Source organism: Thunnus thynnus, chromosome 6, assembly GCF_963924715.1.
Source record: "Thunnus thynnus chromosome 6, fThuThy2.1, whole genome shotgun sequence".
In the NCBI taxonomy this organism is placed as follows: Eukaryota; Metazoa; Chordata; class Actinopteri; order Scombriformes; family Scombridae; genus Thunnus; species Thunnus thynnus.
In genome coordinates, this window is record NC_089522.1 from 31,985,949 (window position 1) to 32,011,882 (window position 25,934).

General features: G+C 43.4%; 1 protein-coding gene across 3 annotated transcripts; it reads right to left on the reverse strand.

The window, feature by feature from the left end:
• Positions 1–2,565: 2,565 nt before the first annotated feature.
• On the reverse strand, positions 2,566–25,002 carry hcfc1b (host cell factor C1b). Of its 3 annotated transcripts, none has more exons than XM_067593420.1 (32): positions 24,294–25,002; positions 22,453–22,601; positions 20,820–20,980; positions 20,459–20,661; positions 20,057–20,141; positions 19,831–19,937; positions 18,968–19,147; positions 18,166–18,501; positions 17,931–18,076; positions 17,399–17,587; positions 15,950–16,177; positions 15,753–15,866; positions 15,146–15,344; positions 14,942–15,057; positions 14,709–14,844; positions 13,464–13,627; positions 13,057–13,213; positions 12,736–12,923; positions 11,641–11,799; positions 11,481–11,564; positions 10,250–10,333; positions 10,090–10,156; positions 9,625–9,764; positions 9,348–9,530; positions 8,595–8,790; positions 8,355–8,480; positions 7,116–7,327; positions 6,903–7,022; positions 5,532–5,717; positions 5,106–5,406; positions 4,407–4,461; positions 2,566–3,145 (listed from the first exon to the last, which is right to left on the reverse strand). In XM_067593420.1, the coding sequence occupies exons 1-32, from the start codon at positions 24,463–24,465 to the stop codon at positions 3,106–3,108; spliced, it is 4,983 nt and encodes a 1,660-aa protein (XP_067449521.1). In that variant the 5' UTR covers positions 24,466–25,002; the 3' UTR covers positions 2,566–3,105. The 3 variants fall into 3 exon arrangements, with proteins under 3 accessions (XP_067449521.1, XP_067449520.1, XP_067449522.1); XM_067593419.1 differs by having other exon boundaries at positions 6,903–7,028; positions 24,294–25,001; XM_067593421.1 differs by lacking the exon at positions 11,481–11,564 and having other exon boundaries at positions 6,903–7,028.
• Positions 25,003–25,934: the final 932 nt, after the last annotated feature.

The window sequence follows — 25,934 nt, forward strand, 5'->3', positions numbered from 1 at the left end:
AGTCTCTTTACTCTAAATGGAAACTTTTCAAATCCCCCATCCATCTGTACATGTTGGAGCCCGATCTGAAAGCAACAAAATGACAGGACTGATGGACGTTTATAGACATGTGACGAGCTGATGTCATCTCCCCAGGAAGGAAAGTAAAAGTGTTTTTATTTGAAAAAAATATTTGAACTTCATTTTTTTTAAACACACATTTTTCAAGGAGTTTGTCCAACTTAGTGGACAGATGATTAATTGTCATTTTCTCCAGACATAAAATCAATACTTGCAAATTTTAACAAATGTATTACTCCTTAGTTGTTACTTGATGTAACAAAATTTTATTTACCTGCAAGGGTCTATTACTATCGAAGGAGTGGCAAGATATTCCCGAGTTGAAGAGCATTTCCGGCCGGCAGGCGGCCATCTTGGTTTTGAGCCTTTACTCATGGATGTATAATAAGAGCTTGATAGGGCGCGGCCGCTCAGCCTTGCAGCCAGTTTTCCCCAGTGGTCACTCGCGGTATTGCAGCGAAAAATCCCCCTGCGGCCCAAAAAGGATTTTCCCGATAGACCACCATTGTAAAAGAGACGTCTGTAAAACTGTTGACAGGACACCTCGAACTGCAAACAACGTCAATTATAACTCTTTCTATTATGAACTTTTGATCCATAGAGGTTTTGTGTTTGTAAAACTTTCCTTGAGCCGAGAAAAGCGATTTAAAAATCCGTGACGTCATCACAATGTAACGTCTATGGGCCGAACGGGAACTCGTGGGCGGGGCCAGCGGGGGAAACACTACTGCGCATATTCAGTGGGCCGCACAACGCGGAAGCAAACCCGGAAGCTAGAAACTTTTTTTAGCGTATGGATGTATAAAGAGAACCGGATACAGGAGGAGCGCCAGGCTTTGAAGCCAATTTGACACAGCGGCCAAACCGTGTAATTACAACGTCACGTGATGCACACTGGCCCAAAAAGACTTTTTCCCATAGACTTACATTGTGAAAGAGACGTCTGTAAATCAGCGGATAAATTTTTCGGAGCGTCACAACCCCCGCGAAATGACTTGTCTCGCTATCAGAATTAAATCCGTTCGGTCCAATCATATTTCAAAAGCCTAGAAGAGCCGCATGATTGAATTGTTTTATCCCCATTCAAGTTAGCCGGAGGGCTAAACCGGAAGTAGCCGATTCGGCCAGCAAAAGTCACTAGTGCGCATGCTCTATGGGCCGCACAATGCGGAAGATCCGGGTACTTTCATACCGGGAAGTCGATTTTTTTTGGCTTCATGCGCCACTGAGCAACTTTCATAGGAATAAACGGGGCCCCGCCTCCGACGCTGTATCCAGTTCTCTTTATACATCCATGTGTTGCACTTACAAAGGCTGGCCAGTGGGTGGCAGTGTATGGGATGACGCACTAGAGTCAACTGTGTTGGCTGCAACTAAACCATTAAAACCCATGCATACATAAGAAACGGCTTTTGAATAGCTGTCCACTGTAGTGACCACTAGGCATGAAAGGGTTAACAAAGACAAAAAACAGCAACTCTTCTTAAAAAACAGCCATTGCAAAGCCCTGCTTCCCATTTATCAGCCAACAACGCTGCCGCCGTCCCTTTTGTCTCTTAATATCCATCTTTCTTCCCAACTTGAACATTAACTTCAAAATCCACAGAAGCTGCAACCCTCCGTCTGCTATACAGCGTCACAATAGGCTCCTTCATCATCATCCTTCATATTTTTTTTTATTTAAATGTTATACTACTTATAATTTTTTTGGATTTACTGTTATGTAATATTTTAAGCTTATTATAGAAAACCTTTTCAACTCTTTATTGTGTGAAAGCTTAAGATAAAACCCTGCGTGCCGACTTATGTTTCATCTACTTTCATCTCACTGTAAATTTAATTAACAGAAGTAAAAGTTGGACAAATTCAAATTATAAACTTAAAGAATTAAATAAATGACCTCATTCAAACTTTTGCTGAAGTTTGTTGCCTTGAAATTTCAAGTTTTCTCTTTTTACAGTGTTTCTCTTCATTGTGGAAGTCAGTTTCTGCCAGTAAAAGATGAAGAGAAATGCTCATGTATGTCAGAATAATGAGAAAAGTCCAACTTTGTCAATCACAATTATGAGATAAAGGTTGAGATAAAAAGTCAATATGTTCATTTTTATCTTAAAAAATATTTTTAGCTCATAATTTTGTCTTAAAATATCTTCTGCTGTCTGAGAGTTTTCTTCATCATCAAGATATTTTAGTGTTTCTGCTGCATTTTCAGAGTTTTTTGGCTTCTCTCGTTCCTTGTTCAGGTGTTTAATTATTTATTTGAGGGATCTTTTTCATCCTTGACCAGTCAGAGTTCAGTTTTTCCTTCACAACACTTAACTGAAAGTTTATAATTATTTTGAAACTGTTTTTATTGATTTATTTGATCATGTTCATGTTCTCAGTTGATTTGTTATAAACGTCATATTCTGGATTAGGGTTAGACACTGAGAAACATTTGTATTCAGTAAAGTTTAAATCCAAAAATAAACAAAAGTTTCAGGAAGTGGGACTCCACACTGCCTGTAAAAAATGCTCTAAAAATCTTTATTGTTGGAGAGAATATTCACAAACAGATTTGATTTTCAAACAGATGAAAATTCACTCACTTCCTGCTCAGACGAACGCTTCAATAACAGAAGAAATCACAGAAGAAGAAATGTTTTCTTACAGTTGTTTATAAAAAAAAGGGAAAACCTAAATATTTTGACACTACAGAAAGAAAATAATTTAAACTCCGCCCCTATAGCACCGTGACCTTTGACCTCACCAGTCGCCTACCTACATTTAACAAACTCAAATAAACTTTATTAATTTTAGCTGAAAGTGAAATGCTGTTGACCTTCACTGTCTCCATGACGACCAGAAAACAGAAAAAAACAAAACAAAACAAAAAAACCGCCAACAACAACAGAGGAGAAAGTTCTGATTGGTCGATAATGTACAAATATCCTACAAGTCTTTTATTTTTGTTTCCTGCGGGACAGGAAGCTGTCAGAGTCCCGCCCCCGAGCTTAGGACAACTGTAACCAATCACGATCCCCGGCAGGCCATGAGCTCCTCCTCCTATTGGTCGGTTCTGAACTTCTTCTGTCCGACAGGTTTACTGAGGAGAGAAAAAAAACAGGAAGTATTAATGAGATTTAAAGTTACAGTACACCGATTTTACACATGAAGAACAGAAGTATGACGTCATCAGCGGCCTGATGATGTCATAGTGATGTCATCGGACTACACACACACTCCTCAGAAACATCACAGAAAGCGTGTTACCAACTGGAGGTGTGTTTACAGACGTGGCTCTAATGAAAGACTGTCCAGGTGTATTATGGGAAATGTAGGTTTCTGGACTGAAAGTCTGGATATCTGAACCTGAACCCAATGTGCATAAATTAATATTTTTTAAAAAAGGGACCCGACCTGAACAGAGAGAACACAAACACCGGCAGCAGCCTGATGGTTATCAATTAATTTGATCAATTAACCAGCAGCTGCGGTGGGAAAGAGCAGCAATATTATAATCATAAAGAACAAATGTAAACTTATAGAAACAAAACAATGTGTTTACATGTTTAAAACAGATTTACATAAATAATTGAAAGTCTTATTCCACTTCCTGTACCAACAAAACCTTCTGCAGCCGACTGGGTGATAGAAGAGAGACAATGTTTTAACATATTTAATATCTGGGAATCAAATTCCAGATAATGTAAATCTTGTAGATGACTGATATTCCTAAAATAAGTTCAGCTTCTTTCTCATCTTTGTCCACTATGTCTATAAACAGGAGTAGTTGGTTTAACCTCCGTGCTTCTTTTAACTTGTATAAAAATGCATTTAAAAGTCTCTGTGAAGCTTCTATTCAGCTTCAGCAGTCTGAATTAGTCATATCAAGTGGATATCTGACACATTTACAGTCTTTTTAGCATCAAATTCCCTCTTTGTGTTTCCTCGGACAGTGTTTCCCTGTTGAGCTGCAGGTGGAAGTATAGTAACAAAAAGAGGAACTTTGGCACTAAAAAGACTGTAACGTTGAAAGATATCTACTTGATTTGACTCATTTGGACGCTGAAGCTTCGTATTAGCTTCAGATAAACTTTGAAATACATTTTTGCACAGAAGGAGGACTGTGGATTTTGTCCTCCATCACTTATGAAGGGATCTTCTAATGGTCAGTATGAACAGGAGGAATGACTACAGCAAGAAAAACAAACATGAACATCAATTTCATAAAATCTTTAACTTCAATTTTACTTTTTTACGTGTTTATATTTCACTCTATAGTCTGTATGAAATACATGTTTGACTATATATCAGTGTAAATGTATATTTCTTGTACATGTGAGTAAATAGAAATCAGTTCTTACTAATCAGGAGACACTCCTGGTCTCTTCACTGCTGGTTTGGCATCTTTACTGGTTTCTAAAGGAAAACAGAAAACATACAGACATCTTCAGCTGTGTGACAAAACAAAACACTGAACACACTCATCATCATCTACATCAAGCTGGTTATTAAAGACGCACTGATATTACTACACATGTACACATGTTTAGAGCACAATAAAGAAAACATTTCTTCAATGTAAACTTGTTTGTAATATAACTGCACATCATTAACATCCTCTGCTGTGATTGGACAGCTGTTTTCTGACATCGTCGTCGGTTCACAGTCTGTGATTTGTTTCTGCAGGTCGACGTTCTTTTAACGTCCTGATAGCTCCTTCATGACGTAGAGAAACCATCAGCTTTTCCTCAGTTTTATTTAAAGTTCTGTCATGTAGTGGATCAGTAAACAACATCTGCTTTAAATTGAGCCAGATGTTCTTCACAGTGAGCAGCAGCTGTCGACTCTACGGTTCATAAAGGCTGCAGGTCTTTTACAATAAACTGTTTACAGCCGTGCAACTCATGTAAGACAGTTGGCTGATTAGACTCAATGAATACATACAAGTAATGTTTGTTTTGAGCTCGTTAATGACAGTTATAATTAACATAACGAGCTCTGTGTGGCTGTAAGACGGGATGAGATGGTGTATCTCTGGTGTAGTTTGGTTTAATTCTCACCTTGGAGCCACCGGACCTGCGTGGCCGGTCCGTAGCCCTTCTGGTTGCGAGCGGCGATGCGGAAGATGATGGCGGGCTTGGTGGTGTAGTCGATGTGGGCGTTGGCGAGGCTGGAGGCCTGGACCAGGCAGGACGGGCTGGGACCGCAGTAGACCCTCATGAAGGCCAGCTGGGCCGGACCGGAGCCGGAGCCGGAGGAGGTGGCCTGGCTGGACTGGATCGCCAGGTACACCGAATACTCGGTGATCTTCCCCGACGTGACGGCAGGAGGCTCCCAGGTGAGCTGAGCTCCGTCCAGGTTCTGCAGGACCAGAACACGATCGGATCGGTTTATTTAACATCCACAAGAACAAACACGGCAGAATAAGGTTCTGTTAAATCTAAATCTAAATTAAATGTATAAAATCAACAGGAAGTGCGTCTCACCTTGCTGATCTTGATGGCGCAGGGTGCTCCGGGGAAACCAGGCAGACACGTTTTAAACGCCGAGACTTCAGAGAACGCTCCGCGCCCGCAGATATTGATCCCAGCGACCCGGAACTTATAGGCCGTCCCCGGCTGCAGCTCCACCTTCCTCATCTGACTGTAGTCCGGCATCACACCTGAGTCGTCCTGCAGGGAGACGCGTCATCAATAACCCGGTCTGAATGTAAACCGTGTTTCTGCTGAAAAGTTCTACAAAAGTTTTTGGTTATTGCAATTTTTTTTTACCTAACAGGTTATTTACTGAGACTACAGACGTACGTAAACGAGCTGCAGTTCATCTGATTTATATAATTATATATAAAGTGCTGCTGAGTCACAGCTGATGTCGGCTGTTTTGCACATGTGACTAAAGTGTTTTCAGCTGCTGAACTTCAAACATTGATTGACACTTTTGGATCTGCAGCATCCTGTAAGAGGAACTCTGTATGTTTATTTATTTCCTGTTCTGATGTCGGATGTTAAACGTGGTCAAAGTTACAAAACTTGAGGTGAACGTGATGTAGAAATGCTGCCTGCAAGTCAAAAGTCAGGGCTTCAACCTGCTCTGAACGCTTCGTTTGCGACGTTTTTTTTCTAAGCTGCTGACGAGCTGATGCCGGCTCGTCATACACGCTCATTAACTGTTACATAGCCTTGGTTGCTAAGGTTGTTGCTAAGGTTTTTCCATGTGTTGTTTGTTCACTCTCTTATTTTGGAGCGGATTTCGTCCCTAACATGTACGGATATATTTGAGAAAAAAGTAGCAAAATCCTGCTACTATAGTTTGTTTCATGGTTTTGTTGACGTGGCCTCTCAAGCTGCTGAGGAGAAGCTTCCTGGAGCTGACCAATCAGAACAGAGTGGGCTCATCAGGAGGAGGGGCTTAAAGAGACAAGAGCTAAAACTGCCTGTTTCAGACAGAGGCTGAACTGAGCGGCTGCATAAAGGACCAGTAGAAGATAAATAAGGAGTTTTTAAATTGGAAATCATGCAAAGATATTCCAGTAATATAAATAAAGACCTGGACATGTGCAGCTCAACAAAAAGATCGATGATTAAATGAGTTATAAAACATCAGTGGGAGATCTTTGGTCAAACTTTTACAGTTGATATTAACAGTAAATAACTAATAACTGGCTGCTTCAGTCACTCTGTGCTGGACTGGAGCTCAGAGAAACAGAAAAATAACAGACTTTTCTCCTCTTTGGTCTTATTTTGCTCCATTAAACTCACTTTGTAACGTGTCTTTTAAACCGTCTAACTAGTAAATATTGAGAAATGTAATTCTGCTGTTCAGTACGGACTCGTGTGACTCATGTTTTCATTTCTTACATCGATCGTGATGTCATCGTAGGGGACGTAGTAGTGAGAGACCACCATGTTGGTAACCTTGACGATCCCGACGTCGTACCATTGACTGTCCTTCGCTGATGACCTCGTCACCGGGACCACCTGTTTCTACACACAAACACACAGAGAGAGTTGTGTTAGCGTGTTGTTTCCCGTCATGGTTCCTGCTGTCGATCTGCGCGTCGCGTGTCTCACCCCCGCGGTGGCTCCGATGCCGTTGGACACGTCGCCGAGTGTGGCGGCGGCGGCGGGGGTCTGAATCTTAGCCGGGCTAGCCGTCAGAGGAGGGGCGGGGCCGAACGTGCTGGCCAATCGGGCCACGGCACTCGTCACGGCCGACGATGTCAGCTCGTGTCCGTTGCTCTCGGCCGCCGGGTCGTTGAGGCTGTCCGCTGGAGCGAGGCCCTCTGGGAAACACAGGACGTTAAAAAGTTCATTTTCACAGAAACTGACAACGGCAAACAAAACATGTTTACAACAAAAGACAAAAATTAAAGAAAAGACAGAACAGACAAAATACATAAAATATAAAAAAGTATAAAGTTTATTATTATATTTGCTAAACAGAACTATTGAGATTTTTTTGTTATTAGTCTGAGCAGATAAACAAAAACATACGTTGTGTTTATTGGACAGAAGAGAGATTAACGAGCTGCAGTGATGTCACCACTGAGCCGCTGCGAAGGTTGTAAACTACAGGTTTCATCTTTAACAATCCGGTAAAATTCATAAGCTCATCATAATTTAGTGAAGTAGGAGTAGAAGTACTAGTAGCATAAGAAGCATAAAATAAACACTGAATATTTTCTAGTTTTCTTTCTTTGACAGTTAATTGAATATCTTTGGGTTGTGGACTTTAGACGTCACCTTGGACTCACAATTTCATCACATTTGATAAACCAAATGATAAACCATCATAAATAATAGAGCTGTAGTCTCCTGGTCGATTAGTTGGTCGATATGCTCTCGTCTGACTAAATTCTCATTGGTCAAATAATCTCCGTGTTACTTTCATAAGGAGAAAAGTGCTACATCAACAGCTTTCCAGGATGAATCCATTATTTCCTGCGGCGGGAGGGACAGACTAACAAATTACCTGTGAAAACGAACTGAACGTTTACTGTTTACTGAATCAGCTCTTCTCCTGTGATCATATCAACGAACCCCCGCCAGGCCAAAAATAACGCTAAATATCAGTAGTGTAATCAGTAGTCTGTTTAGGAATAGGGCAGCGCTAAGTATGTTTGCGTAGCGAGTGGGGAAAGAGCGGCAGGAAAGTGATGGTGGATGCGAGCGGAGCAGAGGAAAAGGTTAGCGGTAAGTTTTCAGTCTGGAGGAGGAGGAGGAGGAGGAGGAGGAGGAGGAGGAGGGTGATCAGTCTTTACTTTAATCTCTTAAACATTTTAAACCTCAGTTCAGGTTGTGTTGTCGTACCTGTGGGCACAGCGCTGTGCTCTGGTTGGTTGTGGACGTCCTGCAGCTGCTGCTGCTGTTGGACCAGAGCTGCCAGTTCCTGCTGGGTCAGAACGATGGGGATGGACTGGTTCACCGCCCCCTCTCCTGCAAACACACACCAACATGAATGTGAAGAAAACATGCAGCACCAGTCAAAGGTTTGGACAAAGCGTCCCTTGGATGTCACCGACGTCGTCTACAGCGTCTCATGTTTCTCACCCATCTGTCCGGCTGCCTGCAGCACCGCCTGTATCGTCGGCTGCTGAGCGGCCTCCTCTGTCGCCGCGCTAACGGCCAGCTGATCCGGGGTCAGTCCTGTCGTCACCAACAGGGTCGTCGTTCCAGAGTCCACCTCACCGCCGTCCCCTTCTGATGACATCAGCTCCTGAGGAAGACCGCTGTCTGTGGACGCCATCTGAGAGACAGACAGAGATGGAGAGGCGAGTTCGAATATCGGGTCTGAATATGAGGCTTCAGTCGGTCAAATTAGTGAAATCACGTGGAAATCTAACGTTTCAGCCTTTTTACTACAAATGTCCCACTTTTAGTTACTGTCCCTCCACTGCAGCCCAACAGAGAAACACAAAGAGGGAATTTTATACTAAGCAGACATTTCCTCTTAATTTGACCTTATTAAAACGACTTTTAAAAAATAATTTATAAATAAATAATTCTCCAGGACTTTTTGTAAGCGTCACTTTGAAAGTGACGGAGGACAAAAAAAGTGATGGAGGACAAAAAAAGTGACGGAGGACAAAAAAGTGACGGAGGACAGTGCATTAGGAAGGATCCTCTGATGCTCAGTATGAACAGCAAGAAAAACATGTTTCATTTATCATTTGAGCTTTGAACCTCCCTTTAATGTCACGTTGAGGGGAGTGTGTGTATGTGTGTGTGTATATATATGTGTGTGTGTGTGTGTGTGTGTGCGTGTATATATATGTATGTGTATGTGTGTGTGTGTGTACGTACCTGTACTGCTTCGCTGCCCTCCATGTGAACCTGTAACACTGACGCTGCTGATGACATAACATCCTCTGATTGGCTATCTGTCTGCATAGGCTCCTCCCCCTCTTCTGCCGCTGCCATCACCACGGCGACAGCCTCCGCCTCAGAGGACTCCGCCCTGTCCTCTCCGACCAATGAGGAGATCTCCTGCAGACACATGATGATGATGATGATGATTATGATGAGGAGTGTGTGTGTGTGTGTGTGTGTGTGTGTGTGTGTATGTATGTGTGTCACTTACAGGTATAGAGGGTCCAGGTGTGGGTGTGGCCTGTGTAACCGTGGTAACAGCTCTGCTCTGACTGGCTGTGGTGGAGGGGGCGGGGTCAGAGGAGGAGGAGGGGTCTGTGGAGTCCTGTGTGTTGTCTCCGCCCTGCTGAGCTGGAGACAGAGAGGAGAGGAAGTGAGGTCACTTCCTGTCCGAACGTACCTGCCGTCTGATCATTAAAAATAATTTTCCAGGACTTTTTAAAAACTTTTTTTTTTTTATCATTTTTATCTTCTGGTGTGAGAATTTTTTCTCCATCAATATTTAAAAGAAATTATAATTTCCAGGACTTGAAATCATTTCCAAAGAAAACATTTTCTAGGTTTTTTATCATTTTCCATGACTATTTTCTTTAAATATAGCATTTTCCAGGACTTTGTTTCTTTTCCAGGACCTGGTCTGAGCAGCAGGTAGGGTCCAGGTGTGTCAGCTGGTTACCTGTAGCTGTAGTTGCAGTGTTGGTGGTTCCAGTCTCGTGGGTCTCACACGGTGGGTTTGAACACACCTGAAACCAACAGTCAGTGATTATCTACAGAATCTTTCACCTTTAACCGACCACTGATCGTCAGTGTTCACCCATCCGCAGGTGTTCTCTCACCTGTCTGAGTCCTCCGGTTCCTGCTGTGGTTGCGGTGTTGGTGGTTCCGGTCTCGTGGGTCTCACACGGTGGATTTGAACACACCTGTATAGATATTTTGTATATGAAGTATATTCATATCTATAATTCATACATATTTATATATTGTAATACCTATAACAAGCTGGTGGATTTAGCTACTTTACTGACACACTTTGTGCACCACAACAACACTTCCTGTGTCTTCACAATAAAAGCTCCCATTTCCTCCCAATAGAGTTGTGAAGTGTGAGGGGTCGCTGGTTCCGTTAGTGATTTATCTCATTATTTATTCTCATTTCAAATTTTTCTTTAAAACAATTTCCTGAATATTACTGAACATTGAAACTCAGGACTCTCCTGGATGATGTAACGATCCAACAGGTTTATATTTACGTTATTTACACTTCATTTCTTGACAAATCAGGCTTTGTCTGTGTTTGACAGTTGTTAAAGTTGTAAACAAAACTTGTCGCCATTGTTAATGAATTCAGTCAAAAGTGAATTCAATTAAAAGTGAACCGAATCACGCTGCAGATTGTAAAATCAGTTTTCTCGACATCGTAATCTTTTGCTTCTAATCGCCGTTAGTGGCACATGCGACAGAATTTTAAGCTCTGTGATTGGCTGTTTCTTGCATCTTGGGAGTCGTCGGTAACTTCTACCCCGACATCTTTATTTCAACAGTCTCTTTCCTTCGACTTTTTACCACAGAACCAGATATTTTCCAACACAGTTGTTCATCTTTTGTACTGATTGAAAGAAAGTCTTGGGGTTCAGTATGTTGAACATCCACAGACAGACAGTAGACAGTCAACACTCCACTTGTCGGCTAGTGTAGAGCTGAACAGCTGCACACACACATACAACAGCAACAATCAGCTTCTTAAACCGAACTGTCTCGTCAGCGTCAGAAACTCAGCAACTAACAGTCTCAGCCTCTCTGCTCGTTAACTATCACACCCTTTTTACACCAAAATTAGTGCACATATGTAGGTTTTTTAAACCTGCTAAAACTAGGCGATTGACTCCTTTACCACTGCTGGTAGACGAGTTTGCCTTCCTGTTTTTTTTCTGGTGTCACGTTCAACGTCACAAATGTGCAGGAAAACAGGATCAGTAAACAGCAGAAAGCAACATGGAGGCCAGTGACAATGCTATGGTGCTTTTTTAATATCTTTTACTTCAGATGTGTCTGCAGGTGTTCTCTCACCTGACTGAGTCCTCCGGCTCCGGCTGTGGTCGCAGTGTTGGTGGTTCCGGTCTCGTGAGTCTCACACGGTGGATTCGAACACACCTGAAACCGACAGTGAGTGATTATCTACAGAAAATCTACACGTCTTTGACCAATCAGTGCTCACCTGGTGACTCACCTGTCTGAGTCCTCCGGCTCCGGCTGTGGTGGCGGTGTTGGTGGTTCCGGTCTCGTGGGTCTCACACGGTGGATTTGAGCAGGTGGTTCCTCCGTTCAGAGGGACTTCAGGTGGAGGAACAGGACCGGACTGCTGAGCTGAAGGCTGGTTTGAAGACACCTGAGGAGGAGGAGGAGGAGGAGGAGGAAGAGGGGGTTTTAGTCATCAATATGTTCAATAAATTCATTCATGTAAATAAATCTGCAGATACAGAAACCATCAGTTTGCTGTTTAGGTTCATTTTATAAGTTTAGTCTTTGTTGTTTCACCTGCAGCTCAAAGTCATAAAATTAACCCTTCGTATTCATTAAAACAACCCGCTGATCATATTACTGAAAATGATTTTTTTCTCCAGGACTTTAACAATTATTTCCCACAACTTTTTAAAAATACTTTTCCAGGACTTTTAAAAATGACTTTCTAAGAATTTTCAATTATTTTCCAGGATTTTTAACAATTATTTCCCACAACAAAATCATTTTCCAGGTCTTTCAGCATCTTTTCAATTATTTTCCAGAACTTTTCAAATGATTTTCCTGGATGTTTTTAATCTTTTTAAATGTTTTTCCCCCCAAGACTTTTTCAATGATTTTAATTAATTTCCAGGACTTAAAAAAGGGGACTTGGAGACACAAACAAATCCTAAAAAACAATTTAAAAAATAATCAGCATAAAAAAAGGGAGAGTAAGGGCCGCAACTAAAGATTATTTTCAGTATCGATTCATTGATTGATTGTCCCAGAGTGAAGGGTGACGTTTTCAAATGTCGTGTTTTGTCCGACCAACAGTCCAAAACTCAAAGATATTCAGTTTACCGTCATGTATGACACTGAAAAAAATTAAATCATCACGTTTTAGAGACTGAAACCAGAAACTTTCTGGCGTTTTTGCTTAATGAATGACTAAAATTAAATCAAAACAGTTGCAAATGAATTTCCTGTCAATGTAAAATCAAGGTTTTATTATTTGGCCACATCACCAGGCTCTGATGTCGGTCTGCTGGATTTGAACCGGGGACGCCGGAGTGTCACTGTCAGTTTAAACCGCTAAACTCACCTGCAGCGTTTGGCTCATGCTGGCAGACGCCACCGTGGCGGTGTTGGTGGTGCCGGTGTCGTGCGTCTCGCAGGGCGGGTTGGAACATACTCTGTTGTTACCCCCCATGGTTGCTGTGGCGACGGTGGCGGTGTTGGTGGTTCCCGTGTCGTGCGTCTCGCAGGGCGGGTTGGAACAGACCAGCGTCACTGCAGCATCATCACAGTGACATCACATGTTTACACACACGTTTCCTCACTGAAGGTACTGAGTACTGATGGTAGAGTTGTAGTATTAGTGGTAACGGTTGTAGTAGTGTAGTAGTTGTGCTGGTTACTGCACCTGTTGCAGGGTCTCCTGTCTGTCCCGCTGCAGTAGTTGTAGTAGTACTTGTAGTACTTCCAGGTTCTTCTGAGGTAGGAGAGGCCATGAAGGAGACTGGTAGATCCTGGACCAACGGCTGAGCCTCGGCGCCGCTCGGAGTCGTTATCAGAGTCACCTGTAGAGACCAAGAGGCATTACTACAATACTACACTACAGTATTACTACATTACAGTATTACTACAATACTACACTACAGTATTACTACATTACAGTATTACTACAGTATTACTACGATACTATACTACAGTACAGTAAAGAGACACAACTGTGGTATTACTACAGTATTACTACAGTATTACAGTACAGAGACAAACCTGCAGTACTACTACAGTACAGAAATAGAAACAAACAGCTTGTATTTTGACCTGTTTGGGTCCTGTTGTGGCAGCGGTTGCCGTGGTGACCTGGCTGGCCAGTGTGGCGATGGTTGCCAGGGTGGTGATGGGCGTTGCCAGGGAAGCGGTGGCGCCAGCTCCTCCCGCCACCGGGGAGGAGACACTTCCTGTTACCGTCCCCAGACTGGACACACCTGCAGAGACAAAACAGACGCGGCTGTCTGAGTCCGAGACTCTCTGAGGGCGGGACTCACAGCAGAGACCTGTACTACCAAGCAGGATTTAAGGTTAGCGAGGTAACTTCAGGTTTAACTCCGGGTTTTCAGTCCTACGACGCTGGTTCACTTCTTACCGGGGTTCATCACCATGGTAACCGATGCTGAACAGCTAACCTGTCAACACTCCGACCATTGACCAATCAGATCACTGGGAAAAAAAGAGTCATCATTCCTACAGGATCCCGACAGGGACAAAAGTCCTGAGTTTACAATAACGTGACCAGTAAAAACAACAATATATATTTTTATAGGTCTGTAGAAACATTTTATTGTTCCAGACTTTCTGTTTCCACTCTGGTTTTAAAATAGAGCTTCTAACAAACAGAGATCATTTACGCAATCACATAACGATGATTTTAGCTGCATTTTAATTGTGCAAAGTCGATTTTAATCCCCGGAGTGAAGCTGACAGTGTGGATGATTTTACACTCTGATTCCATCACTGCAGCTCAGATTAACACGAGACAACTGCGTGATGATAACTGGGAATAAAAACGAAATATTGTCTTTTATCAGAAAAAAAATCTAAACTGTTAATTGGTTCCCATGATTATAAAAACAACATTTCAGTCAGATAGACTCATCAGTCATGAACTACTTTAACACTCTTTGCTTCAGTAGCAGAAACAGTCTGACGTTACTTTAAGTTTCTTTTTTTATGTGACATATTCAGATGGTTTCTTCATCATCCAGCTAAATAGCAAAAAATTCTCTTTGTATGTAGAAGTTTTCTGCAGGTTCTTGATATCACCGTTTCATCTCATATCATGAAATACTTCATTCATGGTTCTGATGATGTCACTCGTAATTAACAACCCGCTTCTTTCACATGAACGTGCTCGTAGCTGGAAAACTGACTGAACTAGTTGATAACCAGCTTCATGTTACTGGTTATCTGGACGGACAACGTCAGGTTCAGTGAAGTCAGATAGCGAAAAGATATCCCGGGTATGTTGAACTTGCTTCGTAGGACAGGCCTCAGGTGTCAGGTGTTTACCTGTGGTTGCCTTGACGACCAGCGTGGTAACGGTGGGTTTGGAGCTGGTTGCTCCTGGTGACACCAGTCTGACTCCGCTCATCGGGACGGTCCTGAGGATTGTCCCCGGCGTCCCTGGAGCTCCTTTCAACACCACCTGGATACACACACGCACACACACAGTGTATGTTCAGTGTGTGTGTGTGTTTTCAGTGTCTGTTTTCAGTGTGTGTGTGTGTGTATGTGTGTGTTACCTGTGTGACCCCCTGCTGGCCGGCTGCAGTGATTTTGGGGACAGTAGTGAGGATTTTTCCGGCAGCTCCTGGTGTCACCACCTTGGTGGTGAGGATTGTGATTGGACTGTTACCACCTGAGGGGGGAGGAGCTTCACTCAGTCAATAATCAATAATCAATAATAGTAAAGATCAGGTGTTCAGGTGTGTTTGTGTGTCCTGTACCTGCCCCGCCCTGCAGTGCAGACAGTGGGATGGTCTTGATGATGGTGTTTCCGGGTTTGGAGGTTGCCGGGGCGACGCCCAGGATGGTTTGTTTGGTTGCCGTGGAGCCGGCCTGCGCGGTGCTGAGGATGGTGGTCTGTTTACCGTCTGCTGATGTCACCAACTTCAAGATGGTTCCTGGTGGGAGAGCGCCCTTCGTCTGATACAGAGAGAGAGAGAGAGAGCGAGAGAGAGAGAGAGAGAGAGAGAGCGAGAGAGAGAGAGAGAGAGAGGAAGAGAGAGAGAGATCTGTGATTTAAAGAGTTAACATCAATCACTCCTCAGTAGAGCTCAGTAGACACTAGCAGAAGTCAGCAGAAGTCATTAGAGCTCAGTAGAAGTCATTAGAGCTCAGTAGAAGTCAGTCGAGCTCAGGAGAAGTCAGCAGAGATCAGTAGAAGTCAGTAGAGCTCAGGAGAAGTCAGTAGAGGTCAGCAGAAGTCAGTAGAGGTCAGGAGAAGTCAGCAGAGCTCAGTAGAAGTCAGCAGAGCTCAGGAGAAGTCAGTAGAGGTCAGCAGAAGTCAGTAGAGGTCAGCAGAGGTCAGTAGAGCTCAGTAGAAGTCAGTACCTGCAGGATCTGAGTGAGCGGGTTGCTCCCAGCTTGACCAGTAAGCGCTCCACTCTGAACTGGTTTGGTCTGGACCACTGACATCACCTTCCCCAGGTTGCCGAGGTTACCGAGCTGAAAAACAGGGAGGAGTGATGTCATTAGGCGGCTGTCTGTCAGCTAGAGCTGAAAGATGAGCAGTAGGTGACATCGCTCACCAGAGCTCCGCCTCCTCCCACGCTCAGCGGGCTGTTGACGAGCGTGATGGTCTTCGTGACTCCGCCCACCACCGTGGTGACCACCTGAGCCTGCTGGGAGACCGTCACCGTGCCCGACTTGTGGACCGTGATGATTGGTCTGCTGGGCGTCCCGGGGGTGGAGACGACAGAGGCTCCGCCCGCCTGAGCGGCGGCAGTTTTCAGTATTCGAGTGGCCTGGTTACTCACCTGACAGGAAACAGAGGACAGATTAAACCTGCGTCATCGATTCACCTGTCGATAAATTTCTGTATTAATCGTTTGCTGCTTTTAAATAAGTCGCAGAAAAACAGCAAATCCTCTCAACTATTGTAACAAGCTCAAGAGAATATTTGGCATTTTTGTTTGAAAAATTAACGAAACAATTAACGACTGAACTACGACCGATCTACACCCGCAAACCACCAGTAGATGCGCGCTTCCTTCTGCGTGGTGAGACGGCTGGCGGATGTAGTTCGGTGGAAAGAAAATAGTTCCAACGTGAAACTGCTCACAACAAGGTCTGTGGATTATCTTGAGTAACCAGGTCATGATTTCTGGAAAGAGACTTTGCTGTCGAGCTTTTCAAATAAATTTTTTGGCGCTTTGAGCACCACAAGACGAGCGCCGTCCGGCTCTATTATATTTGAGAGAAGGCAGACATTTCTACTGCTGACATCTCCAAAACTTCACAACTCACACCAAAACCATCTAGATGGATAAAGAACACTACAGATAACTACAGAGGAAAACTATGTAGTTTTGATTTTGGGGTGAACTGTCCCTTTAACTCATCTCCTTGAAGGGATAAATGAACTAAATAAACTGTGAATGTTCGTACCTAACGACCAATCACAGATCCCCATTGTTTAACCGGGGAACTCCTCCTTTGTTTTTATTCTAAGTGACTGTTAAAGTTTTATTTTGTTTTATGGTTCATGATACTTCAGTTACAACAGCCTGAAGAAAATAGTTTAATATTGAGAAAAAGGCTTAAAAAAGCTAATGACGCAGCTAGTTAGTTAGTTTTAACTTCATTTTCTTTACTTAGATTTTTTAAAATCACGTATATGTAATTACGTTATGACGTCACACATATGCAGATTAGCGTCTGATGTCATCTAGCGACTTTTCGAGTCGGCTTTCGCTACTTCCAACTGAAAATAGTTGCTTGTTTTTGTGTGTTGAGAGGATCGATAGCGATAGATCACCTGAACCAAAACTTATTGTAAACATGATTATTGACCCACGGACAGGAAGCTGTTTGTTTAACTTTATGATGCAAAGAGAACAATTACATCAAATAAAGGAAACTGATTGAAACTTAAAATGCTGTTTCATACAAACTTATTTCAGAGCGGCGTCTGCAGTGAAACATGGCGGCTGATGTGGAAGCAGCTGATCTAACGGTGACATCAGAGTGATTCATACCATCGTGACTGGAGCGGCCACTTTGACCGGCAGGCTGCTGGATCCTGGACTGACGGCCATCGTCTTCACCATCGTGGCTCCTGCCGGAACGTTCAGCACCGTCGCTGTGGACGGAGGAATCTTCTGAGTGGCTGCGGCCGCTGCCGCCAGTGCCGCCATCCCGCTCATCTGAGGACTGCTTCCTATTGGCTGAGAGCAGACAGGAAGGAGGAAAGTCAAGTCACTGAGCTCAAAACTCCTCAGCGCTCACTGGGTTCTTCCAGAGCTTTCATCAGCAGGTGGAGTTTGCTCGGTTGCCATGGAGATGGTGACGTTATAATGTGACCTACTGTATGTGTGGAATTTGGGTCACATGATCAACAGGTGTTTATATATCACCTGTTATCAGAAAAATGTATTTAGGTGATAACGACACCGTCTCCAAACTCCAGCTGCTGATGAAGACAAGGAGATGTGGTTGAAAGCTCCACATAGAGCTGTTAGTCACATGATCCAAGAAAAAGCATTTAAACCAACGTGAAGATCAACGTACCGTCCCCTGACTGGTCTGAGCTGGTACCACCATGCGAACACCTGCAGGAAGTGTCGTCACGGCAACCGGGGATTTGGGTGCGGCCTGTCGGACTGTGACGATGGAGGCTCCACCTGCGGCACTTGGAGCTGCCACTTTCAGGACAGCTGCAAAAAATACACGACATAGGTGAGGAATATTCATATGTACCTGCTTCATCACCTGTAGCTCTACCTGTACAGGTGTGTAAACCTACCTGGACTTTTAGCAGCGGCAGCCAACGGGTTTCCAGGTAAGGTGGCTGTGGGGGAGGGGACTAACGTGATGCCGGATAGCGGGATGCTCTGGTTGGCTGGAGCTGCTGCGACGGGGGTGGAGCTCTTGGGGGAGCTGGCTCCAGGTGTGGCGGTGGGGACGGGGTTGGAGGCGGGGCTGGAGGCAGGTGAGGTGGCAGCAGCAGGTGTGGCGGGAATGTCGTACTTTTGTAGCTGCAGCACGTAGGTGTCGGCGGTCGGCGACGGCCCCCAGCTCACCTCCAGTGACAAGGTGTTGGCCCGGACCAGCTGGACCCGAGATGGAGTACTGGGACGCTCTGAGGACAGACAGGTAAGGCTCGGTCAGACAAACAGGAGACAGGTAGGACAGGTAACTTTAAGTAGCTCAGAAAGACAAGAGCTGTTTATATCGGATGTGAATGTCACATCTCTGGTCTTTGAGAAGTTCTGACCTGTCTCTACCTGTCTCCAGGTGTTACAGTTATCAGACAGTAGTACCCACCTGTCTCCAGGTGTTACAGTTATCAGACAGTAGTACCCACCTGTCTCCAGGTGTTACAGTTATCAGACAGTAGTACCCACCTGTCTCCAGGTGTTACAGTTATCAGACAGTAGTACCCACCTGTCTCCAGGTGTTAACAGTTATCAGACAGTAGTACCCACCTGACTCCAGGTGTTACAGTTATCAGACAGTAGTACCCACCTGACTCCAGGTGTTACAGTTATCAGACAGTAGTACCCACCTGTCTCCAGGTGTTACAGTTATCAGACAGTAGTACCCACCTGACTCCAGGTACCAGAGGTCCTTGCAGCACACCTGGTTGTTCCAGGCCTTCCTGTATCCGTCTCTCCCGCTCCAGATGTAGAGTCTGGAGTTGATGGCCACACTGCAGTGACCTGCTCGAGCTCTGGGGACGTTTTCCTCCAGGCTGTCCATCAGAACCGTCTCCCAGCACATGGTGTCTGATCAGAGAGAGACAGACAGCTGGTTAGACAGGGAGTCATACTTGTCAGGATGAGTTCTCCTTTTAGTTTTCCTCCTTTCATTCCTGCACCATTCTTTCTTTCTTATTCATGAGCACTGAGAAACATCACACTGTGTACTAACACCACCAAGCAACATGGGAGCAGTGTGGATATTGTTAACACCTGTTTGCAGTTTTTTTTGGAGAACCTGTTGCTGCTGGAGAACTCTTAGAGGGTGTCTGCTGGCTCAGTGACACACTAACCTAAAGATGAACTTAACACTAAATCCACTGTTTTAGTAAATTCAATGAACAGTGAATTTTCATTGAAACACAAATTATTGTCCTTTTTCCAGAGAAAGAGAGTCCTCCAGAAACCCAAAAATCTGTGACAAATCTCTGTATGTACACACTGTAATGTTTGTATAAAGATCTCACTGTTTGGGTTCTTCCTGTAGAATCAGTTATATGTTAATAATATAAAATAAAGGTTGTAATCTACAAACTAAACGTGCTCCAGTTTGAACTTTTCTGTTCTGTTATCAGCTGCTACAATAAACAAACTGACACTACGAGACTCTGCTCCATGAAATCTGTTTGACTTTCATAAATCTCTGTGAAATCTCATTTGGCGGTCGAACAGAAATACAAGCGTGTGTGTGTGTGTGTGTGTGTGTGTACCCAAGTTGAGGCAGGCCAACGTGTTTGTACACTTCCACTCCTTCTCGTGTGTCGCCACTTTGACATCATCCATCACCAGAGGAACCCAACCTCCGAACACGTACATCCTGACAGACAGGTGGAGAGATACACAGGTGAGACAGACAGGTGAGGCAGAGTGTGTGTGTGTGTGTGTGTGTGTGTGTGTGTGTGTGTGTGTGTGTGTAGTATTTGTGTGTAGTTTTACTTGTTGTTGATGGTGGTGGCAGAGTGCAGGCTGCGGGGGAGGGGGGCTGTTCCACTGAGGGCCGGTTTGCTCCACGTCAGAGAATCTGTGACATCATCAGAACAGGAACCAATTACAAGTCAGCATGTGTGTCATATGGTATTGATTGTAGAGACGGAAAGACTCTCGTGTTTACAAACTCATGAGCGTCATCAGACATCTGAAGCTGCTCTTTGGGAACATTTTTGTGAATGAAACTACTATTACTACTATATCTGATTACCTTCATTATTACTACCATTACTTCTTATATTACTATCTCATTATTACTACTATAGCATAACTATGACGATGAAATGGATGCAACTGTACGAAGCGTCACAGTTCAGTTCGGCTTCTCTCCGACGGCTGCTGAAGTCTCACCGATGTCGAGCACCCACAGGTCTCCCAGTCTGCAGCCGCTCATCCCTCCGTAGATGATCAGTCTGTTGGCTCCGCGGCCGCTCGTCACCACGGCCGTGTGACTTTCTCTGGGCGGCGGCGGCGGACCCGACGTCACGGGGAGCTCCCAGCCGACCACGCTGGATCCCGGCCTCAGCTCCAGACAGTACAGGTCGTTCAGATACCTGAAGGGGGAGGGGGTCAAAGGTCAGATGTTTTGTTTGGTGGAGAGGTTCTGCTCTAAAAAACGACCGACAGGTTTCAGTTCATAAAGTATTTTTGTGAGGTTCAAATGAGGTCAAAGTTCAGACACTGGAGAATTCCTGGTCTCCATGTTTCCTACCTGGGGATGTTGTTCTTGGGGTCTTCGCTGTCATTGGCCAGTCCGCCGAAGAGGTAGCAGCGACTGCCAATCAGAGAGAAGCTGTGTCCGAGGCGAGGGCAGGGGAGCGGGCTGTTCTTTGGAGGTTTGGCCTTCAGACGCTTCCACTCCCAGCGACTCGCCTGAAGGAAAACAAAAGTTAAAACACAAAACATGAAATATCTACACGTTACATATCTAATATCTAATATATAACACAATATAAGAGTCGTTGTTTATCAGTGCATCTCTGTATGAGACTGTGGGCACATCTCAAGTCTCTTAATTGCATCCATGTTTCCTTCACTTGCGTCTTAGTGTCTCCTACTAAGGATTCATGGAGAGATGCAAGGAAACCATGCGAGGAAACGAGGAAACATGTTTTTAGAGAAATGAGACGTCCTCTCTTCTGAAGCGTCATGTGAAGGCTGCAGCTGATCACAGCTGGATCAGCTGTCAGTCGGCTTTAACAGCTGTAGAGACTTCAGATAGAGATTGTGTTTGCACACATGTGCGCTGATCTGACACTAATAAAGGTTCACAGTTATCACTGCCAGCAGCTGTTTTGTCTCTGCAGCCTGTTTCCTGTTTAACAAACACCTGCACATGAATAAAAACCTGCATTCTGTATTTATACTGAGTCCTGCTCAGAGGCACATGAACCATCTCTACTGGCAGAGTGTGTTTATATTATCTATTAATTATTTGCATCTATATTTATTGATATTCTGATTGTGTATTCATTGTTTAATAACCCAGAATGTGATTAAAGTGTCTTTTGAACACAGGAAATTATTTATTAAGCTAAATGTTTCAGGGGAAATTGAAATGATTTAACTAAACCCGACGCTCAGGAATTTTCAGCCTCACATGATGTGTTTAAATATAAATGTGTTTAAAAGTGTTTCCTGCTGACAGACGGACTCTCACTTCCTTTAATTTGATCTATAATTAAAGTTCATGGGGGAAATAACAGATGATGAAAAGAAAAAAACTTTCTAATAAATAGAGATGCACTGAACAGGCATTTTCAGCCTGATTCTGATATCTGGTCTTTGGGTATCAGCTGTTCTGATACCAGTGTTTAATTAACGAGCTGTATGTCTCACTGTGTGGAACAGACTGGAATCATCAGGCTTGACTTAAACATTGATTTCATAACTTTATAAAACAAACTGTAACACATAAATACACAGATATAAATGTACTGAATTGTTATTTAAGTCATTGATACCTGATCCAGCTATTTGAGTCAGTATTGGACCGATATCTGATAGAAGTATCTATAATGTCTATTAATAAATGAAGAAAGTTGTTTATGGTTCTTCTGTTAATCAGACCAACAATTAACAGATTTTTTTAACTTTTACTCTGTCATCTGTCTCCACTCAGTGATGTATCAGATCAGCTGCAGCATCCAATCAATAACTGATATCCAATAAGGGGGCGTGTCAGACGGTAAAAGACCTCCTAATGTATCCTCGCTCCTGGCGGATGGTGGATCAGAACAACTTCTGGTTCAAGTGAGGATTGATAAGAGACTTGAGATGTACCCCATGAGTGACCATCAACGTCCTTCATGCCCCGCCCCCCCCCCTGCTGTGACATCACTGACCTGCAGCTCGTACAGGTCGTTGCTGTATTTGCCATACTCCACCATCCCTCCGAACACAAGCAGCCTCGTCCCGTCACACACGAAGCCGTAGGCGGCACAGCCGGGAGGGATGTCACCTCGCACCGCCGGGATGAACCACTGGTTGGTAGCTGTGGGGGGGGGGGGGGGCAGTTTACAGATACATCTGAACACCTGACACAGAGGAAGACCCACCCTCGACCAGTCTTATTTGATCATTCCTAAATCCTCCAGTGACCCGGAGATTCCAGTCCAGCATCATGATGGACATTCCAATGTTTTTATTAAATTATAACACTCAAAACACAAAAATAATGACGTCTGTGACTTTAGCCAGCGGTACTACTCAGTTAAAGCTGCAACTATTAGTTGATTTATCAATTCATTGCCAACTATTTAATTAATCTTCAACTACTTTAATAATCAATTCATCTTTTGGAGTCATTTTATAAGGAGAGAATGTCCAAATTCTCTGATTGCAGCTTCTTCACTGTGAAGATTTTCTGGTTTCTTTAGTCCTTTATGACAGTTAATTGAATATTTTTTGGGTTGTGGACAAAACAAGACATTTGAGGACGTCACCTTGAGCTTCAGGAAACAGTTATCCACATTTCATTTTATGGACTAAACAACTAATCGACTTATCAAGAAGATAATTGCTGGATTAATCTATAATGAAAAGAGTCATCACTTGCAGCCCTGACCTCAATATAAAACTCCACTTCAAGTAAAAATCCTGTATTTAAAATTTTACTTATGTTAAAATAAGCAAAATGTTCTTAAAGTACAAAAAGTAGAACTGGTGGTTATGCTTTATCATACACTATATCACAACAGACAAATTAACATGTGAGCAGCATTTAATGTTAAAGGTAGTGGCAGGGAAGCTAATTTTAACTACTTTATTTAGGGACGCACTGACTGACCCCACTTTTTCTCTCTGGATTGAGATGCTGATACCTCAGCTGAGTATCTGCTGATACAGCCTTCTGATCTAATGTCAATGATATCTTTTTCAAAATGTAAACTCTGTAAAGCTCACTGCCTGAACCGGTTGGGATTATTATTATATAACAAGAGGACAGAGACGCTGTGCAGATAAAAAAAACTTTATAAATGTAACTGAAAGCTTAAATTATACAATTAAATTGTTTTAATGTAGATCAGTCACATCTGGTTGATATATGATGCAGAGCTGCAACAACTGGTCGATTAATCAATTAGTCAATCACAGTCACAGACTTGTAAAGGAGGAAAAGAAGAGGAAAAATAAACTATAATGAAATGAAAGTAGAGACATCTCGTGTCAAGCAGTTAAATCCCAGATTAAATATATTTGCATGTTCATTCTGAATTTTTGAGGAGGTAGAAGGAATAGATGTAATTTTAAGGATTTAAACAATTGGACTCTTTTGGAAGAAAAAATATGTCAAAGATGAACTATTATTCAAAGTAGTTTATATAAATCTTTAAACATGTCTGGAGGGGATCTTTAAGTGTTTTTTGACCGTCTCCATGTTGTCTTCATCCTGCTGCTGCAGAGGGGCGTGCCCGCGTGACGTCACCAGTGTTTTCAGTAAAAAGGCGCCATTTCGTCTGAGAGCCGCTTCGCTAGCTAGCGGCTAATCCTGCTAGCATGCAGGGCTACGGCTAACCTAGCCTAGCAGGCTAAACCATTCAACTAAACACACTGGATTCACAACCAGCAGCATCAGTTTCAATCACATAAACACAGCAAAATCGAAACACAAAGTTGGTGTAACTCTCTGTAATATAACACATTTATACCGGTTAAAACTATAGATATTATGAGAATAAACTACCTGTATTGTAGACGTGCAGCTCATCCACGATTCCCTCATTCCCCCCGCCGAACACAACCATCAGCTCCTTGATCGCCACGGCCCGGTGTCCGTGCCGGGGCCGCGGCACCGGCCCAGTCCAGCCCACGATGCGCTTCCAGCGGGGCTGCAACACTGCAGGCTCGGCTGCCATGACCGCTCACTCCAAAAAGTCCAAATTTAACCGAGAGATGCGTCAAAAAGTCAGGATTAGCATTAGCCCGCTAATTAGCTCCTGAAGCTAACTAGCCGGCTAATTTGATACACACACACCGGCTGTATAGCTAACTAGCGTTTGCTAACGGGCAGTAATCAGCTGTCTGCCACAGATACAGTGGGTTTTATTACACTGGGTGAATAATAAACATTCTCCCGTGATCCAGTCAGAGAGGGTCAGTGTGGTGTCAGCTAGCCCAGTGTCGGCAGCGGACAGTCCGGTAGCTGCTCAGGCTAACAATCAGACACCAGCTGAAACAGAAACGCATATCCAGCTGCAGCTGCCTATGCTGCACGGTTGCTGCATGCACCAGTGTGAGAGGGTGCTGTGCAGGCTGCAAGCTGCTGTTAAATATGCAGAGCAGCGGGTCTGAGCGCCGGGATGGGAGCCGCCATCTTGCTGCTAACAGCAACCAAACAAAACACAACAGAGCTGCTGAAAATGGCAGCAAGAGAAGCTAACAGCTAACAGCTGATCCAGCAGAGGGAGGCAACACAACATACAGCAAAGATCCTTTACTGCAGCAGAAGTACCAGTGCAGCAATGTAAAACACTCCAGTACAATTAAAAGTCCTGAATGAAAAATCCTACCTAAGTAAAAGTACATAAGTATTATGAGCTTGATGTAGTTAAAGTATTGCAGTAAAAGTACATAAGTATTATGAGCTTGATGTAGTTAAAGTATTGCAGTAAAAGTACATAAGTATTATGAGCTTGATGTAGTTAAAGTATTGCAGTAAAAGTAGTGGTTTGGTCCCTCTGACTGATATATTATTATATATGACGTCATTAGATTATTAATAGTGAAGCATCAGTGTTAGAGCAGCATGTTACTGTTGTAGCTGCTGGAGGTGGAACTAGTTTACACTACTTTATATACAGTTAGCTAGTTTAGTCCAGTGGTTCCCAACCTAGGGGTCGGGCCCCTCCAAAGGGTCAGCAGATAAATCTGAGGGGTCGTGAGATGATTAATGGGAGAGGAAAGAAGAAAAAACAAAGTTCTGATACACAAATGTGTTTTCAGTTTCTGGACTTTTTCTCTAATCTTTGATTTTTGCTGAAATATTGGATCATTTGAACATTTATTGAAATGAAAGCATGTGAGAAGTTTAGAAGGAAAAATCACTATTTGGTGGAGCTGTTAACAACTCATAGACATGTAAAATGTGACCCCGACTACACACTGCTTTTTGTAAGACGTCAAAAGCCAAAAAGGTTGGAAACCACTGGTTTCATCTTTAACAATGTGTTGTATTTTAAAAGCTTGTTATATTATCCATTGTGTCAAATCTTCATCTGAAAAGTAACTAAAGCTGTCAAATAAATGTAGTGGAGTAGAAAGTACAATATTTCCCTCTGAAATGTAGTGGAGTGGAAGTATAAAGTAGCATCACATGGAAATACTC

Coding starts and splice junctions, on each gene's coding strand:
- hcfc1b (XM_067593419.1), bottom strand. CDS start 24,465: ATGGCAGCCGAGCCTGCAGTGTTGCAGCCCCGCTGGAAGCGCATCGTG. Junction 8,481..8,594: donor GCAGGCAGCCGGACAGATGG/GTGAGAAACATG, acceptor GTGTGTTTGCAG/GAGAGGGGGCGGTGAACCAG. Junction 7,029..7,115: donor GCATCGGAGCCACCGCGGGG/GTGAGACACGCG, acceptor GTTTGTGTGTAG/AAACAGGTGGTCCCGGTGAC.